The sequence below is a fragment of the Myripristis murdjan genome, chromosome 7, assembly GCF_902150065.1.
Source record: "Myripristis murdjan chromosome 7, fMyrMur1.1, whole genome shotgun sequence".
Taxonomy (NCBI): Eukaryota; Metazoa; Chordata; class Actinopteri; order Holocentriformes; family Holocentridae; genus Myripristis; species Myripristis murdjan.
In genome coordinates, this window is record NC_043986.1 from 27,162,873 (window position 1) to 27,184,630 (window position 21,758).

General features: G+C 38.6%; 1 protein-coding gene across 1 annotated transcript; it reads right to left on the minus strand.

Annotated features, from left to right (window-relative positions):
- Positions 1-5,783: 5,783 nt before the first annotated feature.
- Positions 5,784-20,240, minus strand: LOC115361449 (scavenger receptor cysteine-rich type 1 protein M160). The gene is made up of 20 exons (XM_030054819.1): positions 20,183-20,240; positions 18,876-19,196; positions 18,464-18,571; positions 16,848-17,042; positions 16,419-16,616; positions 16,012-16,166; positions 15,225-15,378; positions 14,713-15,033; positions 13,718-14,020; positions 12,675-12,977; positions 11,998-12,300; positions 11,034-11,324; positions 10,204-10,482; positions 9,176-9,375; positions 8,844-8,952; positions 8,581-8,718; positions 7,848-7,919; positions 7,219-7,383; positions 6,537-6,699; positions 5,784-6,301 (listed from the first exon to the last, which is right to left on the minus strand). Exons 1-20 carry the CDS (start codon positions 20,238-20,240, stop codon positions 6,283-6,285), a joined length of 3,855 nt encoding a protein of 1,284 aa, XP_029910679.1. The 3' UTR covers positions 5,784-6,282.
- Positions 20,241-21,758: the final 1,518 nt, after the last annotated feature.

Genomic DNA, 21,758 nt, shown 5'->3' on the forward strand with positions numbered 1-21,758 from the left:
TCTGCTTTAGCAGTGGGTTTTTAATGCTATATGCTAAGTGATGGATACATCATAATGTATGCAGCAGCAGACACCCATCTCTACTCTCTATTGCTGCTTGATACCACACAGTAATGCCTGTTTGTTTTGCTGTAATGTTTTGCTGCAAGGAAATGATGCAGTTTATATTTATGGAAGCAACAACTCTGGCTTGTCTGGACTAAATAAAAACATTTAAAAGAGATATTAGAATCTGCACTCCTTTTATTATTTAACTGTGTTAATCAGGGGAGGATCTAGAAAAAAAATGGCGTAATGTATAGGGGTAGTACACACACGCGCGCACACACACAGGTGTTTCATTCAGTCCCATTGCCATAGGTGTATAAAATGAAACACCTAGCCATGCAGTCTGCCTTTTTATGAAAGAATGGGTCACTGAAGAGTTCACTGAATTCCAGCATGGTACAGAATAGTAATGTAATAGGATGCCACCGCTGCAACAAGTCAGTTTGTGAAATTTCGTCCTTCATTATTTGTAAACTGTAAATATTGTTTAATTAACTATTAGGTTGCAATTTTTAGCTGGTTACTATAAAGTGCTACAAATTCAAAAAGCTATAAAGTGTCTTCCACATTTAAAAATAATACCATTTCTGCACAACAAGTACTCCCAGGTGATGAAGTGGTCTCTGTAGACAGTTGAAGTACATGCGGTTGTTGTGTTGTTGTTTACAGAGTTATAAGTGGGCTCAAGATGTTGAAGTACATCTATTGAGTTCAATAAGTAAACCTCATCCAATCATCAAACATCATCCAATCATCATCCAATTTATTTCAGTTTCCTCTGTTTTTCGTGTTCTGCTTTCTTGTGTGAGGCCCTTTGCATTACATTTGTTTGTATGTAAAGTGTTATGCAAATAAAGTCTGATTGATTGATTGATATGAAGTTAAAAGTCAACTGATGAAGTATCTACATTGAGTAAAATGTGAAAGTCAACTGATACAAAGTTGATACTAAGTTGATTTATTAATACTGGACAGTCAAAAAAAGTGTGGTCATATATCCTATTGACAAGTTTGGTGATACAGTGGAAATATTCATGACACTATGCTTATTTTACACTGATATGTTTTGCAATGCATAATCAAAAAGCTATAAAGTGTCTACCACATTTAAAAATAATACCATTTCTGCACAACCAGTACTCCCAGGTGATGAAGTGGTCTCTGTAGACACTTGAAGTACATGCAGTTGTTGTGTTGTTGTTTACAGAGTTATAAGTGGGGTCAAGATGTTGAAGTACATCTATTGAGTTCAATAAATAAACATCATCCACCCTCTCTGCCTGGCTCAATTCATCCATATCACATTACCCTCTTTGAAGCTGCATTCATGATTTAAGTTAGATCAATTCCTGTCTCTCTCTCTCTCCCTACTTATCCATCCTCTCACCTACTTGACTGACCTTCTTTGGCCCCTTTACACCAAATAAGCTCTTGGTATCTGTTGCAGCTGGCCTGCCACTGATGGATGTCCTGCTTTTCTGTGGATAAGAGGCGGCACAAGTGCTTTCAGAATGCAACATGTGGATCTCTGGCCAGGGCAGAACCAAACTTGGCCCTGGGCCTGAACTTGCTTGCCCCCTCATACTTTACAACATTTTTAGGGTATTACACTAACCAGGGTCATCTTTCAGCTGACCCTGGTGCTCCAGCTCTGGGTCAAGGCCTGTCAAACACTAATAGGTGTAAGGTAAACCTGACAGCAAAGCCTGCTTTGCATTTGACTCTCCAATTATCCGCGCTAAAGTTCTCACTCACACAACATGCCAGCAGTCCCAGTGGTTGAACGGATTAAAATTTTGACAACACCATATGATAATGTTCCATAGCAAATTAACTATTTACAAATAAGTAAATATATATGTTTATGTATATGTTTACTTACGAATAAGTAAACATATACAAATGATTATTGCTTTATTTATAAATGATAAGTGCTGGTAACTGTTAATGAACATCTACTGAAATATTTGTACATGTGAATGATTATCTCTAACTCTCTCTAAACCTAGCCCTGATCATTTACCTAACCCTGATTTTTACATTTTCCACTGCAAAATTCTTTTTTCTCTTTACTGTCTCTCTTTTAGCATGCAACAGTTTCTACTGTGCTTTCTTGCTAAGTGCTGAAACGCTATTTGCAGGAAACTGCATCTCCATCTGATCCTAAGTGTTATCGTCACCGTTTCCTGTGATAAAATATTATCATCATGCAATGTGCCTTTAACTGCCATGAAAGACAGTGCAGTCATGAGGCTTCCCCTATGTTATGTCAGCATGTTTGTCTTGACAACTACATAGCGCATTTGTAAAAATACATATCCTTCTGCAAATGCATTTTCCATTCCCTTACATGGGAGCATACAGGCAATATGGGAGTGTCTCCAACATAGATCGGATCGTCATCAACAAACTGAAGCATTCACATTTACTTACAATGTTGCTCCTTGTATGTTCAAGCTCTATCCATTAGCTAACTCACACAATGACAATTCAACTTGCCTCTCACATCTTGCTTTTATTTCTCATCAGACATTTTGACTGCATTAACTATATGGATACATGTCAGATTTGTGGGATGCAATGAGGATACAAGAGTGTTATTTTGGTTTTGTTAGCGATAAGCACCGCTTTCATCACAGGGCTTAGTGTTCTGAGGTAATGGGAGATGTTCATCATATGATTTGTCACTGCCATAACAGAAGTCTATGTTGTAATGCAGCGACCATACATTACAATGCCATGCATTTCCCACTGGGATTACATCACTCACTCTACAGTATCCTCCCTTGCTCTCTTTATCCCTCTATATCTCTTTCACACACACACACACACACACACACACACACACACACACACACAAACACACACACACACCACACAGACACATGTGTGCACACACACACACACACACACAACCACAGACAAGATAGCAGGACTTTTTGGATGGCACTGTACACAAGGGCGCACACTATTAATAATACCTCGCTCATCTGTTATGGAAAATCACCACAACTGGGGCCTTTCTCACTCCTGAGGGCCTTATGCGCCTGTCGCCGCCATAAAAAGCCCAGCATGAAGAAACTTCATCATTTCACAGACTTTCAGAGCCTCCAACTCAGATCTATGCTTCAACAAATTTGGCCCATGAAAGCCACAACAAATGGAGTTAGCTGTGGAGTGAGCTCAGAGCATTTGGAATGAATATGTAACACATGAGGTTATGGACACTTGGCCAAAGGTGTTTGACCATGGGCCCATTTAGAGACAAGCTGCCCCTTGTACCCAGAATTTTTGAAGTTTCCTGTTAACACCGCTGCTTTGACACTAACAGAACTGATTCTTAGCTTGAGATGAGCTAGAATGAATGTGGACACAAGTTGAAATACGATACAGTGGCTGCCTTTGAATTTGGCATTATCATGTCATGTGGCCAAATGGTGCACAAATTGAGTTCTGATTCACTGACAATTTGTTTTTAAGCCACCTTCCATGCTGCCTGCCACCGATTTAATCTGCTTAAGATTCTTGTTTGTATATGCATCGAAGTTTATTGCTGTTTCTGTATTCGCTATATGTGGATTGAAGACACATTGCATTCACATATTGCTGTTAATGTGGCCAAACCTCTAAAAAACTCCACAGCTGATTTATCAGGCCTTCAGTGTGTATTGAGTGTATGTATACTTATATTTTACTCATTTTTGCTCTGGGTCAGAGTATGAACCATAAGAAGAATTGCATTAGTCCCACTTGTTTGGCTTCTATTACAGATTACACTACATAGCTAAACATTGCTTTTCAGTTTACACTCCTTATCCATGATGCTCACTGTCCCTCAAAACAGACAAAAACCTTGCTTCTTCTCTCGTCTTGTCAACTCATACAATTTCATATCACTTTGTCTATAATTTTAAACATGCTGCTTTTCAACTTATGTCTTAATTAAGCACTTGGCTGCTGATGCTATGATTAGAATCCAGAATGAAAACGTTACCGCTTTCTCTAAACATATCGCTATGTCTACCCTGTGTCTATTTCAGCTTCAGCCCTTCATCGGACTTAATCCTACATCCTGATCCCTCAAGCAAGGCCCCTGACGGTGAGGCTGGGTGTGATGTTTACATATCATATGAGGGCCACTACTTACAAATTAGTCCCTTTGGGTATATCTTTGGTTCTGCGATGTCACTTGCCCTTGGATAACTCCTGGCAAAACATGAGTGTCTCTAGCAGGTCTGTTGGTGTTTTGAGGGCGGCACTAGCATGTCTGTCAGCCCCTTCACAGACGGCCTTACTCCTGTCAACATTTGCAGCGAGCAGCTGCTCTCCCATGTCCTGACCACTGGGGGGAAAGTTTGAGTGCCTATAAAGAATTTTAAAATGCAAGGTCATGAAATTGTACTCTAAGTGTTTTGAGCAGAGCTGAAATATTTGGATTTGAATTTTCTTTTTCTTTTTTTTTTTGTTTTTTTTTTTTTTGTTTGTTTGTTTGTTTAATTTCTTGAAGCTGGAGTACTGCTTGGCTTTGTTTGGTATTGCAAAAATCACACCCTAAAAAAGGAAACAAACAAGGCACATTTAATTGCATGGTCGCATTTAACTCCTTCGGCTTTTTCCCCTTGAAGCCATGGAACTTCCCCTACAGCATCAGAAGAAGGGTTTTCCACCCGTATTGCACAATGAACGTACATATTGTGTACATTTGCTGTATCTGCTGGTTGTAAAGCTGCATCACACCTACACTGAGTGAAATATTCAAACCCAAGATGTCATGTTTTATGGCTGCACCAGTACATTGAATAAAAAATATAAATTTCTTGTGCAGCATTTTTTTTTTTTACACATTCCTCTGTAATTCAGCTGGACATATTTGGCATCTTTGGAAAACTCACATGTCCACTAGAATTTAAAATACAGTACTGTGGGCTTGAACACAGTTCGGCCAGCCAGCAATGACAAACCCACCTGTGGGCATGGTAGAGTTGAAGACTCAGGGAGGGAGCAGGGGGTTTCAAGAAATCGTGAATCATCACCACAATTTGTCGACATCTTCTGGGTTTTGTGCTGGAAGTGGCTCATTGTGCTGTGTATCAAACTATATTTGGCAACAAACATACAGTTTGATACTCAACATCAGAGCAATTCCCAAAGTCCAGTAGTCCCTGAGGAAGGTTTGTTACGCAACTGGAGAGACTGAGTTTTTTTTTTTTTTTTTTTTTTCATCTGATGGACTTGTGAATGATGAGAGAAACACTGATATAAATTGACTTTTTTTTTCGTAATCAAAGGTTAATGTTTGAGTTATATGATTGAGATTGAGATCGAGATTGAAGTATTGTACTTGCATGTGTAACATCACGATCTTTTACTGCTAAAATGTCTAATTTCGTGGAGTTTCTATTGTCTTGTACACCCATGGTACACAGGGGAGCAATGCCATCTGAAAAAGCAGAAGAGAAAAGCACCGAAATATAACAGCCAGATATCTAAAAGCTACTTTAATAATCTTAAATGTATGTATACAATTTAGCCTACACAATAAACATGAATTTGATAATAAGACTTTTATCAGGTAAAGTCATTTTGTAAGCTTTTTTGATAAAAAAAAAAAAAAAAAAAAAAAAAAAAAACTCATACAAACCAATTCAAATAATGACAGTAAAAATAATGGATAGCTACAGCTTAAGCAAAAAAAAAAAAAAAAAAAAAAAAAAGAACATAAAATCAAAGCAGGTGGTAAAAGGCCTTTAGGTAATATGTTGATGTCAGAGACATAGAGCAGCATAAAGCATCATTTAACATATAAGTGATATTTTCCCTTCCTTTCATTTCCTTTCCTTTTGCCTTCTGTTTTTTTAAAGGGTAGCACTGTCAGCTTATGCTATACAAATACACTTTGAGGGATGCCATCCTTATATTTCATAAAATATTATTATAATGATACAACATCATGCATGCGTTCTTATAAATTCCTTGTAAAATACCTTTTAAAAATATGCTGAATAATCAAAAATTACATTGATGTGAATTCACACACAAGAGCAGAATATAAGTGCTGATGTCAACAGGCTGGCACTATTGAACCCAAGCATATTTGAACATTATATAAAAGATACAAAATTTAAAAAAAAAATAAAATGTATTAATACCAGGCAGTAGCCATTAAAAAATGGCATTTCTGTATAGAAAAGAAGTTGCAACTTCACTTTTTGATTGAAGTCCTTTGCAGGGTTCTCACTCCAATTTTAAATGTCTAAAGAGAAAGAGACACACATTTTCCCCAGTGAATTCATTACAGGCCAACACTTTGAACAATTAATAAAGTACAATCATATGTAGTTGTTACAGTTATATACAGATTATGTTTATTCTGCAACATATCTTTTTACCAGAGTGAAAAATTAACTGAGTTTAAGAGTTGGGGTTTTCCATTTGAAAAACCTCTTAGGTCTTGTTTCAATTTGGTGTTCAACCAAAGTTGGACTCACCTGTCCAGATCAGGCTCCATGTAGTCCTCTTCCCCAGGCACTGGTGGCAACTCTCGGCTATTTTCAGGTTTGGTGTTGGGGACATCATGGACTTCAACTTCACCCTCCACCCCGATGTCATCATAACCATCTGCAGCCATGTCTACTTCGTAAGTTATGTCCTCTGTTTAGTGGGAAAAAAAAAACAGATTTAAATATATATATATATATATATATATATATACATATACACATACACACACACACATATATATATATATGTGTGTGTGTGTGTGTGTGTGTGTGTGTATGTTTAGGTTATTGTAAGGTGGAGCTTCCATCTCTTCATTTTTCATATAAGTTCTGTGTTTGATGTTCTTGTGGTTTAAGGCTACATCTCTCACTGCTGTGGTGCTTTTTGAGTTGCATTTCCCAGAGATCACCTGTCAATCAACCAGTCTAGCATATTGACATTTTTATGCTTGGATTATATGATTAAGTTTCTATGGGTGGTGCTTTTTTTTTTTTTTTTTTTTTTTTTTTTTTTACTATTACATGCACTTAAAGCTGTTGTGAGAGTGAGAATGTAGGGAATGCTCAGTGTTTGAATTTGAGTTATTTCTGCTTGTAAAGCAGGACTTTCTACTAAGTTTTACCATTCTGCTGTGCATGAGAGGAGTTAATAGAGTGGCTCAAAGCTTGCCTGCACTTTGACCAGGGGCATTATTGTTGGCTCCTGGCTCAGCAGCGTCAGGCTGTTGTCCCATTCTCAGGGGGGAATATGCGGTCTCATCACCTTCATCGATATCGTCATACACAGAGGAAGCGCTCCTCGTGTCATACTCTTTGACAACTGCTCTTTCTGATCCTGTATGGAAAACAGCGGCAAAACAGTTAAGAAGATACAGCAAAAATGTACCACAGACAATTTCCCCAGCAATGTGGCTCAAATTCTTGTATATTATTCCACAGAATATGAAAACAGCAAAATCAGAATCAATCCAGTTTGGAAAGACAGACATAAATATTTGACATACTAAACCGTTTGTTTGTTTGTTTGTTTGTTTGTTTTGTTTTGTTTTGTTTTTAACTGAGAACATGCCTGCATTTGATTTCCTATTGTGTACATAATATCAGTGACTGAGATCCTTTTGGGAACGAACTGTAACTTGTTTTTACACAGCACCGGAAGAGCATCAAAAACAAAATATTGGTGATGGAGCATTAACTCTCACCACGTGACTGAATATCACCGGAGACTTGTGTTTCACAATCAACAAAAACAAACAAACAAATGAAAAAGTTGTAGATGTTGTTTATTTTGATACTCACCCCTGTCACTGAGGCGTCTCCTCTCAGGCATCTCAGCATCCTCTAAATCCTCAATGTCAGCTGAATATTTTGCTAGATAAAAGGGACAACAGAAATGTACTAATATCCACATTTGACTCCAGGCTAAACATACAACAAAAGAGTGGATTTATTCTCACTAGAGCACTATCACAACAACATATGTGCTCATAGTAGTAGAAGGCAAAAAATGAAAAAATAAATAAATAAAATAATATGGAAAATAACAAAATAAAAAATCCATGCAGAATAAACACACACACACACACACACACACACACACACACACAATCTGAAAATGTTCACAGTGAATCAAATTTGTCAGTCTGCAGAAAGACTGTCCTCTTGTGGTTAAAGGGAGCCATTACATTTTGAACATTATAGGTGTGTGTGTGTGTGTGTGTGTGTGTGTGTGTGTGTGTGTGTGTGTGTGTGTGTGTGTGTGTGTGTGTGCGTGTGTGTGTGTGTGTGTTGGGGTGGGGGGCATGTGAAGTGAGTCTATGTGAAATGACTGCATGTTTGAGTTTTGAAGTGTGGATTTAATAATATATTTGTAAATAAGTAATAAAATGATCAGCTATCAAAATGAAAGCTGCAAAAGTGCAGTTACTAAAGGGGTTTCATATTCAAGCACTGAACACAAGTTGTCATTTGTCACAAAATTACTTCTTTTACACTTCCAGCCAAAGAGACGGTCATGGATTGGTGTACTCACGTCTGACCTTCCTGGCGAAGCGTCTTTGCAAAACGAAAACGAGCAAAATCACCAAAATCAGAAAAAAGGCTCCGAGGGAAACACCCACTATCAGTTTGACAGGGGAGCCAACTGGACGTTCTGGAGGAGGAATATAGTCTGAAATTTGAAAGATTAGCAATGTGAAAACATGAGACATTGCCTTTTCCGAACAAGACTTGACGATGTCGATGATCGTAAACGCCAGTCTTACTGATTTAGAGAGGGTTAATCCTTTTGGTTACCTTCACAGTAGATCTCCGCTGGTTTGCGGTTCTTACAAGGAACTTCATCGATATAGCACTTGAGATCCTGGGGGCCTCTTGTGTAAATCAGCGACATTTTCATGTCCAACTGAAATCGCAATGAAACTTGTCTTCACAATCGTTTTTTTTAATATTATTATTATTATTCAGTCATGCCACATAGTAGAAAGATTTGTTCAGCAACTAAAAATATGAGTAGTACAGTTGTTCATTACACAGCATGATACAGAGAAAAGCGGAGGAAAACAGAGAGCGTAAGAGGGTAAGACATTCACTTTAAAACAGAGCAAATGGGGAGCACAAGAGTTTACCTTGTTTGTGTATTGATCCCCATAATGTTTTGTCACTTTTTTATCCAAACCACTGCCACAGTTGAGCTTCTGGCACAGAATGTCCTCAAAATCGCTGAGGTCAAAATTTTGATTTAGGGGACACACCGATTCCAATTGACCTCGATGAAGGAGCCGAATCTGGCCTCCACAAGTTTCTGTCGTTCTCAACTCAACAGCGTCTGTGAAAAATAAAGACATTTCAGCCTTTTCCTCTTACAGTTTGGAAAACAGAGTTCAGAGGATAAGAGCACAAATGATTTTTCATTGATCATTCATTTTACTGGTATCTGCAGAGAAAAGAAACGTAGTGAAACAAATGACTTACAACTAACCTTGGAGTGAAATTTCAATTTCAAGAGTTCTCAAAAAGCACTAATAAATAAATTAATAGAGCAACACCGTCAACACACTGCTGTCAAATTTGTTTGTGTGTTACATCCAAATGTGTAGGCGCATTAAAATCCTATATGCAAAATTTCATACAACTGAAGTGTACATTGCAAGAGACTTTGTGCATGAGGCAGAAAGAAAGAAAGAAAGAAAGAAAGAAAGAAAGAAAGAAAGAAAGAAAGAAAGAAAGAGCAATTCTAAAATTCTACTAACAGTTCTAAGTAGTAGAAAAATGTTCACCTGGCTGTGAAACCATTTAGTCCATTTAAAATAACATAAAGAATATGTGATTTCGTAAAGCCTGCATATTTGAACTCTGATTTTCTCCTTGAATTTCCCTTTAAGCAGCTTTTAAGTTAGTTGAGACATCCCCTTTACTTTATGTAATGTTATGGCTGCAGCATTACATTACATAGAAAATATCTCTATGTCTTGTGCATCATTTTATCCACATTTTACTGTAGGGCCTGTTTGGTATCTTTGCGATCTGGAATTTGAAATCAATTTCTGTAGGTTTGAACAAAGCTCAGCTGCCAGTTGTTATAACCAACCTACTGATGGGAGGTTAAAGGTTGATTGTGTACATGTTGGCATGCCCAACAGGTCTCAGCACTCACCGTCACAGTAAACAGACACTGGCTGTCCACTACACTCTCCAGTGACTGTCTTGCACTGTCCGAGTGTGTCTTCATGTTCCAGACAGCTCACGTGCGTCAAATCTGGAACAGGTACTTCTGTGGAGCCACTGGCCACCGTAACATTGTGGGCGTTGCCACACTCCAGCTGTTTACACACTATCTGTGAATAATTGATGTTCCACTGTCTGTTACACACCTTTCTGCCGTTGATTAGCACCTCACCGGAACACCCTTTTGATAGGGCGACCTGGGGTTCACCTAGTGAGGAAAACAATAAGAAATCAATCAAAAATCAATGAAGAAAATGATCAAAAAAAAAAAAAAATCAAGTAGAGTATAAAAATAAAGGATTCACTTTTACCCCCTAAAATAGTTTACCCACACCAGGGGTTTTCAAAAGCTGAGACTGTGGACCAGGCTTCAAAAAATGTGTCACCCTTAGCTTAGCTCAATTCCTGGATGTCTATGGCATCTTGCAGCTTTTTGGGATAACTTCAAACTGCATGCAAATAAATGAAAAGACTGACTCTAGGTTCATAAAACTCCCCAGAACTATCTGCGAGCCATCTCCTTAACCAAATGACAGGTATTCAGGCTATTGTAAAGCATGGTTCTCTTTGATAACTAATAAAACTCTGATCCTCTCCTGCATCTGTCTGGAGCCTCCCACTTTGGAAACATCTGGCCTACACCCACACCACAGCAGGCTTCTCAGCTATCTTTCTCTTCCTAGTCTCGTCGTAGCCATTTAGGCATTACTGCAGCAGAGCCAATACTGAAGTGTAATGTGTAGGGATAACCTGTTTTACCATCACAGGTGACACTGAGCTGCTTGTTCCCTGTCTTTTTTTGCTGACACTCCCATATGTTTCTTTTCTCTCCTTTGGCATCTGTGCAGTTGAAGGCTGTCAAAGTGGAAGTCTTCACATTCGTGCTCAAAAAGTTTCTGTAGCTGCCACAGCCCAGGTTCTCACAGAGCATCTTGCCCTCTTTTTCTGTCCAGCCTTCACTGGAAACACCAGCGAGGCCTGCCGCACTGCGAACAAACACATCTCCCTTACAGGCCTTGTCCTCCAGCTTCATTTCCATCCTCTGCCAGCCTAAGACGAGAAACATCAGTGATAGTAAGATTCACAAAACACGACAGAGTTAATAAGCAAAGTTAGGATTAGAGTTAGTGAGAGGTGAAGTTCTTGTGCATAGTTTCCAAAAAAAAAAGAAACTGTCCACACTACTGTGTGAATAATAAATATTCTGTATGTTTTAATGCATAGGCACAGACAAAGAAACAAATGTATTTCAGCAGCAGGCCTTTGTCAGTGCAGAAAAAGACATGCCTTTACAGCAAATGTCTGTAGCTGTGCTCATGAAAAGGATATTTCTCACATTTTCCATATATGGGACATGTTTTTTGCCTTTAAGACATTGTGCTAAAACTGTGCTGAAAGGTGAGTGAAACAATAAAGACTACTGTTTCTTCTTCTTCATGGAGGTCGCGTTGGATAAACAGATGACGACTGGCTGAAGTGCCTGCTGTTGGCCGACACCATGCCATGCCAGTTGTACCGTGAACACCGTGAACACAAAACGGAGCACGAATCAGTCTTAATTCAACATCAATATTAACAATACCAATATCACAAACAGCAGCAAAGATTACAACAAAAAACACAGGACAAAGTAAGCAATGCATACTAAAAAACCAAGGGAGCTGGCAAAAAAACAAGGGAAACTTTGAGGGTAACCGTTGTGGGATCAGAACAAAGCACCTACCAGAGCACTTGAGGCCTACAGGAGTGCAAGTGCTGCTCTTGGATTTCATACTACATTTTGCTAATGACTTGCTGGATGCATCACAGGTTATTTCGGTCACACGCTTATTTCCACCTGGAATTGGTCCGAAGAAACTGAGAACTGCGTCAGCCTTTCCGCAGCCCAGTTGTCTACAGATAACGTTTTGGACATTGGTGTCTTTAAGAGCCTCTTCACACACCAGGCGCTCCTGGTTTTCAATGGTCATCATAAGATTTCCGGAGCAGTGGTCTCTGGAGTCGCTGAATTTGGTCTTAACACTACCTGCATCGAACAATGACAGTGAAATTAAAACTTTATAGGAGCTTATTATTTACTTTCTTGCAGCCTCAATATTGCTGCAAAACTGCAACTAAGTGATGTCAAATAATGAATTCTGATCACACAAATCTAAGGCAGGAGTGACGGTTTTGTTTATACTAACAGTTTATTGTTAATATTATGTATCGTATTATGATTAGAGCAATAATTTCAGTATTTTGGTCTCCTTGGGGAGTTGTAGTGGCATATGATCCAAATCCCAGGACGACACACTGAATCACTGGGCATGGAAATGGTCACATTTATAAATATTGAATTTTGCCACAAAATAGCAAGCATACACAAGTCTAGAAATGAATGTATAGTATGAATGTTACCTGAGCAAACAACATAAACTTGCTTTTTAACACAGTGGAAGTCACTGTTGTCACTGAGGACGAGGTTGCTCTCATACAGGCGTTTGGTGTGCTTTGTAGTGTGAAAACTCTTGATGATCATCTTCCTTTTGCTGTCTGGGGGGTCGACCTCCACGATTTTACTCCCACACTTCTTTGGGTTTTCACACAGCATCTCAAACATTCTGTTTGACCAGGTGTCTGCACACACACCGCCACTTTTCCCCTCCACGGTCACGTTCACTTCTCCCCAGCACTGATTTGTCAGGGCCACTGTTGTTTCACCTGTTGGGTAAATCAAACACCAAATAGGAAGAGTGATCATGAGGCTCAGTAAAGGCAAAAAAGAAAAGTGAAACATACTGTCCCCACAAAAGAAGCATCCCATTCAAAAGATGCAGTTTCATCAATGATAGAATAAAATATTTAAGTATTACAGTTTGAAATAGGCCTATTATATTTGAACTGCATATTTTTACCTTTACTGTGATGACTACACTCATGTTAGACCACTGTGTGACATAAACACACAGCCCAGTCACCAGAAAAAAAAAAAAAAAAAATTACACTTCTGCAAGCAATAAGGATATGCTGAGATGGCACGTTAAAATGTCATGAAATGTTATGATTTATATGTAGTGTAGTATGAAATGAGCAAATGTCAGCAAATGTTTCGTAACGTTAACTATGACCTTTTCCTAATTTCAACCATGTAGTTTTGGTGAAGCTAGTGAAGCTAACAAAGCAGTTAAAAGTGGCCAAAGTGGGTACCGAGCTAAGGCGAGCAGTGGCCATAAGTCTAAATGTTGATATCCAACATATTTTTGGTTCAGAAACGTTGACATTTCAGAGCATTTATTGCTTTGCAGAAATGTAAAATGGCAACATTTTATTCTGGTGACGGGGTTTAAACACAAGATCTAACCGAGCTTTTTAGTTTGTTTTACTGCCGCAGCTAATTCGGTGGGGAAGCAAGGATGCAACTAAACAGCAAAAATCCCCAAATTATCATTGTTTCACATTACTTGAGCATGTCACGTGGGCAATACTGTCGTTGGATGGTCCTTCATTTTCTACACAGTCAAAGAGATTTTCATGCGTCGAGTTGCACTGGTAAGTCTTTATCCCGAGATTTTCCGTATTGTCATTATGGCTGATGGAGGTAACGTCAGTGGCAGTCCCACAGTGCATCTGTCGACACACCATGTCGGCCATCTCACGCGTCCATGTCTTGTTGGACCCTGAGAGCCAGTAGCTGATGTCCCCTTTCTCGATGCCCACCGTGCCAGAGCAGGACCTGCTTCCCCTCAGAAACAGCACCTTGTGGTCTGACGGGGATCGTCAAAGAGAGACAGAGCAAGAGACAGAAAAAGAAACATGGTTGAAATGATTTACTGAAAATTTTCCCCACATGTACAAGGTGGAAAAATCCTCAGCCACTTTGAAATACAACATATGATGTAAAATGTGCTGGTTTGATGGTTGAATTGCTTTTTTTTTCAGTGAAGTTGTGAAAACAGTGAGATGAGATGATACCTTTATAGGTAGACCTAAAGGTAATTCTGGATTTTTTTTTTAATGCAATTAATCATTTGAAAGGAAATGGATAAACGATTGATTTCGGTATCTAACACCACAGGTTCTTAATAATTTCAATAATGTAGCTCAGCAGTTTTCCAAAATTGTATTACTGTTTTCTGTGTATTCTTATTTTCTACTCTGATATTTCATCAGTCATCTCATTTCATAGCTGACAATGAAATCAGTGAAGCATTTGATTTTAGTAGAGTCTCTGCTATAGTTTCCTAAACTGCAAGAAACAAGGATATTTTTTTTTCTCAGTTGCTTACAGTTTCCTCAACACCCTGAGAAATGTTGCAGCAGAGTGAATTATAGCACACATCTCTAATCTCTTTTTCACAGATACACGTATTTGAAAATGAAGATTGATCAAGATGTGAGACAGTGAAGCAGACCAAGAGAAAGACAGTTGCCTAGACAGACAGACAGAGAAACTCACTTTCGCAGATTATTGTTTTTGCTGTTGCCTGTTTTTTTTCCTGGAGTTTTGTTTGACTTGTGACACAGTCCCATATTTTGTCAGCGCCTGGTGTGCACACAACTTGATCCAGAAATGTCTTTTCTGTACTTGAACTAAGGCTGAATTTTTCCTCCATGGTGGAATTTCTTGCTTTTCCACACCCCAGGTGTCTGCAGACCGTATCGTAATAGTGATCCTCCCACCCGGTTTCGTCAACCTGTTGCCACTGGCCTTCGTGCTTTATCTCCAGTCTGCCAGCACATTTTCCTGGACCATCAACCAACTTCACTTGCAGACTTTCTGAACAATGACAGCAAAATATTTTTAAACATAATACGAAAATTACAAACCAGTCACACCACCAGTTTCAGGCACAAACCATAAAATAATACGATATGTACAAACTGTACATAAATTCAGTATAAATAACAAAAGTTGCTGGGGGAAAGAGAATGTTGCACCACAGCATGATGCTGCAAATCTCTTCTTACCTGCACACACAACATAGGCAGTGGAAACACATGAGACACCTTTGCTGTTATATTTGGCGTTGCAGTGCCACAAAGAGGTCTCATTGCCTGTGCACTTCACGTTGTCAAGTATTGCAGGTCTTTGAGGCTTTGTTGATTTTTTTACATAAATCAGCTAGAGGAAAGCATTTGTGAAACATCAGTCATTCATTCACAGAAAACACAAAAGACTGCTGAAAATTTAAAATGGCACATATATGACATCCTGTAGCTCAAAGCTTTCGAATGATTTAACTGTCGAAATAATCCCCTCCGCATTTAAGTGCGATGTCTTTGCTGTTTTTCATTTTTTTTGAGGAATATATTTTCCTACTGCATGGCTTTGTGACAGTTTTACAGCAGGTCCCTTTCACCCCAACAGTGTTTTTTGTTGAGGTTAGAAACTGTCACAAGCCATGGCTTGTGGCGTGGGGTCCACTTCAGACTAGATATGTAGCAAATTAAAGGTTATAGCTGTAGGGTTTCTGGCCATGCTTCACTATTTCATGATATCTTACCATTCTTGTAATATCTTTGTAATATCTTTAATATGTATTGCTAGGAAGCAGGCTGGCTTGTTAACATGGTATCTGACAGTCTGGTTTCATGTAACTGACCCACTACATAATACCAATTTGCTGATTTGTTCCTTGATCCTGGGTGTCACTTGGGATTTTTCTGTACCGTGCTGTAATGTGTTACCACAGGTTACTACTGCTGTGGAGGCTTGACACTGGTGGGACGGTCATGAGAGATAATGAAAGCTCACCTTCCCACAGCCCCGCTCCCTGCAGACTACCTTCCCGTCATTTTCATCCCAGTCTGAGTCGCACACAGGGTGAAGAACGCCATTCACTCCAATATGTACTTCACCGTGACATTGGTTTGGTTCCTTATTGTGCACCAGAGTTACATTGACTGTGTCTGTTTAAAAAAAAAAAAAAAAGGCAGAAAAAACGATATTTGTTCAGTCAGTCCTGATTTCACACAGTTCAACATGGGGAAATTAATCTGGAACAGGTGGCCATTGATAATAAATGGAGCTCTTTTGGTGTCCTTTCTCAGAATTAATCAAAGAACGAGCCAGTTTATAATGAATGAAATGCTCTAATTTGGGAAAATAATGTGAGGGCTGCCATGAAAATGATGCAGTTGGATGTAAACAAGTTGTGTTACCTGAGCAATTCAGAGACACCTGGCCTTCGGCACAGCTGTGGTTGACGGGGGTCCCGCAGTGCATCTGTCTGCACCACAGATCAGCAGTTATGTTTTCGCAGGAAACTTTTTCCCAGGTATCATTTCTCTCCTTGAATTCCATCTCCAGGTTCCCAGCACAGAGGTTGTCTCCTCCCTGGAGCCGCAGGTTGCGATGTTCTGAGAAGATTCAGCATCAGTAATAAGTTAATCTCAATCCACTGACGTGTTCCAACTTTGGTGTGAGGTTAGTGACATCCTGTTTGTGTGTTTGCATGTGTGTGAGTGAGACATAAGAAGCCTGGTTTGTATGCGCCACACTGAATGTGTGAATGTATTCAGTAAAATCCTAAGTAGACACTTATATAACAGGCTAATAAGTGTTATTATTAGTTTCAGAAAAAACATTACTCTGGCATTTGATGTAAGTTGGGTTTTTGCAGGTATCTCTGACTGCACACTGCCAGAGATGCTGCTCGGTGCCTGTACACTTGAGCTTTTTGGTTTCGAGGGCTGCTGATCTTGGTGTCATCATTTCAGGGGGAGAGATCTCTGTGAGGTTACCGCAGTTCAGCATGTTGCACACGCGTTGAGCTTCATCTTTGGCTTTATTCCAGAAGAAATATGCAGAGAAAATATTTCATTTTGAGTTGTAATAGGTACATCAAGGGTTTCCACATCTGGTATAAAAGTAATTTCAAGTATGACAACATTGTACCTATACTAATATATTACCACTACTACTAATAATAGTAATGATAGCAATAATAACAATAATAATAATAATAATAATAATAATACCCTATCAAAACATAAAAAAATTAAGTGAAATAAAAAAAATACTCATTAATTTTACATGTCCCTGAAATAATGTATTTTTTTTAAAAAGTGTTTTTTTTTAATTGAACCCTATCAAAACATAAAAAAATAAAATAAAATAATATAAGATATAATACTCCTTACTGAAATAATAATAAAATGTGTTTTTTTTTCATATCAAAACATAATAAAATAAAATAAAATACAGAGGAAAGATATGTAAGAAGTTTTGAACTAGCACTATAAAATGCACCTAAAAAGTTCCCTTCAAGTCACTTTAATGCGTCCCTTTCTTGATTCCGGAAACAGTAAATCAAAAGATATTATTTTTTTCCTTAATTTGATGCATGCTATATGTTTTTCCACTTAAAACATAAGAAAAAAAAATGAATTCATGTCTTCATTTTACCGCACTGTTAAGGCATTTATGATAGCATTTTAATTATCCCTGTAATGCTGTATTAATGGATGTCAAGGAAGCCTTGTTCGCCCCTTTATTAACCCGCAGATGGAGATACCCCTGAAATCCACCTTCATTTTGTCGAGAACTTTTTTCTTAAATCATGTGATTTTACAGGGTTCCTTCTTGAAATTAAGGACTTGATAAAGGAGTGTGGTGTGTTTTCAGGTAAAACCCAAACATTTCTGGAGCACTGACATGAACATTGAATGTAACATCAGCTGTCTGTCAGCAGCCCCTAAACTGCAAACATGATTAAGTGTAATGACTGGTAGGATCATCAGTATAGAACAAACTCAACAAAATGACCAGTTCAACTGACATACTTAATATATGAATATGACTTTCACTGCTTTCAGACGAGAAGAGCGGGTGACAGGGTGAACTGCAGCCACATGGATTTTTTTTTTTTTTTTTTTAACCTCAAACACTGCAGTCCTTGGACTTTTCAGAAATCCATGTAATTTGTTTGCTACATTTCTTGAATTTGCTCTGAAGAAATCATTGGCTTTCACTTTTGCACTTTATATCAGTAAATGTCCCGTCCTTTTCTGCACCATTTGGCACCTTTTTGGTTTACTTTGCAGCTTGTTCTCTTAATTCTTCTTAGATTCTTTTTGTCTTTGACTTTTGAACCCATGCACCTCGACCAAACCTGCGAAATCACAGGATTGATGCTCAGAACACAGAGATCTGTCATTAGCTCTGCTAGAACATCAGACAGTGTAAAAGTGAGGTGAGGTCTTACCGTCCCTGTCAAGACACACGTAGCCTTCAGTGGTGATCCCATCTGAACGTTTGGTGTACTGGATAGCTCCAGCGCATGGAAAGTCATCCAGTTTGAAGTCAATTTTATCTACTGGAATAAGAACAGATAGCAGTTATGGTCACAGTGAGCTATGGAAAATATAAATCTACCACAAAATCATTATTGTTTCTAGCACTAGTATTAGAGGAAGTATTAGTAAGCTTTAGACAAAAAAATAATTGTTAGAGATAGCATAACTGTAATCACTACTAATACTGCTCCTGCTGCCACTAAAAATTTGATTTTTATGCTTGTAAATTTATATTTGTTAGTAATGGCAAAAATAACAAAAATAAAGAAATTACCTGCATTCCCCTTGTTACACATTGCTAAAATGAAAGTGCAGCCGTACCAGAACATGTGATCCATTTCACAGTATCCTTGAGGTAAACCCTTCCCCTTGATGTCTTGCTTTCCCAGCAACAGTTGCAGTTCCACAGCTGGTCCTCGGTCCCATCGCAGACCACATCGTCGAGCAAGGCAGGGAGGTCGTTTTGGGGCTTTAGTATGTTGACGGTTTCTATGGCCGCGCCGCAGCCGATGCTCTTGCACACCACTTCTGAGTTCTCCGGACGCCATTTATTGCTCCCAACAATGCCCCATTCATTGTCGTGGAATACTTCAATGTAGCCCTCGCACGGGTTCTCACCGTCCCGCAGGATCAGTCTGTCTCCTGCTTACATGTCATGTTAAACCAAGGAATACTTTAAGTTCATCATGTTTGACCTGGGTAATCATGCACGATTCCTATAAATGCACATCTTGTACATGTGCACCTTAACTTTCTGTCATACATTGTTTGCACAGAACCTGCAAGTCGTACACAAATCAACCTGGCAACAACGTGCACCTCATAGCAGATTTGGCATCACTTGGGAGCAAATGACAAAAGTTAATATTACTCTTTGCATTTTGTTTTCTACCATTACAGACAATTGTCTCTGTAAATAAGCTTGCCTGTCAGTTTAAAAGTGCTCTCTGCAAAACTGAACTAGAAAAAAACATGGCAAAAGCGCATTATTTTACACTGAGTCAGGCTGACAGTGGGCTAAAGCATGGCCCTCATCTTGGGTCCCATGTTGAGTACCATGTAGACTCAAAATCAGTCCACATCTTTTGCCAGTTGACTCTAGAGGGCCAACGCCTCTTCATGTCGATATTTTGATGGTGTGTTGCTACAGTATGTGGCAGTGAAACCCTTCCACATCAATACACTACAATAACTACAGTATAATAAAGAAACAAAATTCGAGAAATTGCCTTGTGTACAGATGAATATATCTGGAACATCTGATGAAAGAATTAAAGCAAAGCTTTACTAGCTTTAATAATTTATAATTGTCAGTGTGTTATTCAAGCACAAGACCTTGTCAAGGCTCTTGAGAATTAAAATTAATGTACAATTCATTATTATTTCACTCATGGAACCTTTACATTTCTGGCAACAAATATCCTCCACAGCTTTTGTTTCTCTGTTAATATACTGTCACGTCAACCAAAACAGATGCAAGTGAGTCTTTACAGTTTTCCATGAAATGCAACTTTTAACTTGTGGTTTGTAACATGAATTTTCTTTTGACTTAACATTTGCAATCAAATCACTGCAAATTTGCCATTAATCAGAAACAGATACATGTGGAAAGAGTAGCTTCAACTTGCCTTGCTGGGCCACCAAGTCAGGCGGTACCAAGAAGAGGAGCAGCAGGAGAGACCACATCGTCACAGCAGCTCATCAGAGAGTAAGGCAGGGCAGTAATGTGCAGGGCTTTATAAGCTGGAGGATGTTCTCTAGGTTCATCTTAGCTCTCTGGTTTTTCCATCACATATGAATATAAGCTGTGACTGACCTGTTTTCCTGTGTATTTCCCCTCACTTCTACTTTTACCTGGTGGGGATGCTGTGAATTATAATACTTTTTATACACTTAATACTGCAGTCCGCCCTAAAACATATGAAGCACAGGTGAATGATGCAACACTCAAAAAGTTGATGACTATCTGTATTTAATATTTTATGATTGAAATGCCATCTGGTGAAATAAGGAAATGATTTGGTGATGTAAAACAGTGTCATGATGTGGTAAACACTCTTTTTTGAATGTGGACACATATGACAATATCTGTAGTTCAAGACAACTTGAAAAATGATCTGCATTAATTTAACTGGGAAGAAAAAAAAACAACAACACATGACTGTGTTTCTACACACTGTGCACAATCAATATTTATATTGCATTTTTAATTGCACATACTGATGTTACTGTTCATAATGCAATATAATTCTATAATGCAGTAAAACTATAATAATAGTTTTACTGCATTCACTCATTTTGGAGACTGTTAATTTATGCAGAATATGGGAACACAACTCACAATATGAACTTACTGTGGAAAAAGATAAACCATTATTATAATGCCACAATTCAATAAAGTATTTGAAACCAAAATAAAGGCCTTTTAATATACTGCAACATCTACATCAAATGGTAAATCTCTCTCTCTCCTCTTTTTTTATTATTATTATTATTTTTTTTTTTATTATTATTTATTTATTTTTTTTTTTAAAGCCCACATTTGGGCATTGGAAATGTTGGGGACTGAGAATGTTAAATACCAATGTGAAATACCTTGATGCAGTTGAATATTTTTCCGTGAAGCAAAGTGTGTGGGGGGGCGGCATTAGGGTCAGATTTTAGTCATGAACGTCGGCTGGATGTGGGCTGTGGTTTCAGGTGCAAACTGACATATGTCACAGTTAGAGCTGCGTAGGGCTGCGGCTTTGTGGTCTGAGCCTTCTGAAAGCTGTTGCACATAGCCAAATCTAGACCATCGGCATGCTATAATCTGAATGACGGAGGTGAGGAGGAGTCATCTCACACCCTTGAGCACGGCACTGAGTGAATGTGAAGCCGGGCGCTCGCTAAAAAGGGGGCCGATGTTCTCAATCTGACTTCTCTGGGCAAAGTTTAGAAAATTAAACTTCATTAAAGGAAAATTCAAGGCTGGGCTGAGTGTATGAAAAAATGTGATGATACTTCTAAAACCGTACTGAAAAATAAATGTTGAAAAATGAAGTTAGCTGAACAAATCAGCACACAGGATTTGATGCTTTCATTTGAGGATTTGAGCCCTGTAATCATTTGTGATCATTCAGGTGGCCATTTTTTTTCACCGATGTCTCAGTCAAATAAAACATACATTTGTTTATGGCACCTGTGCAAGGATGACATTCAAAC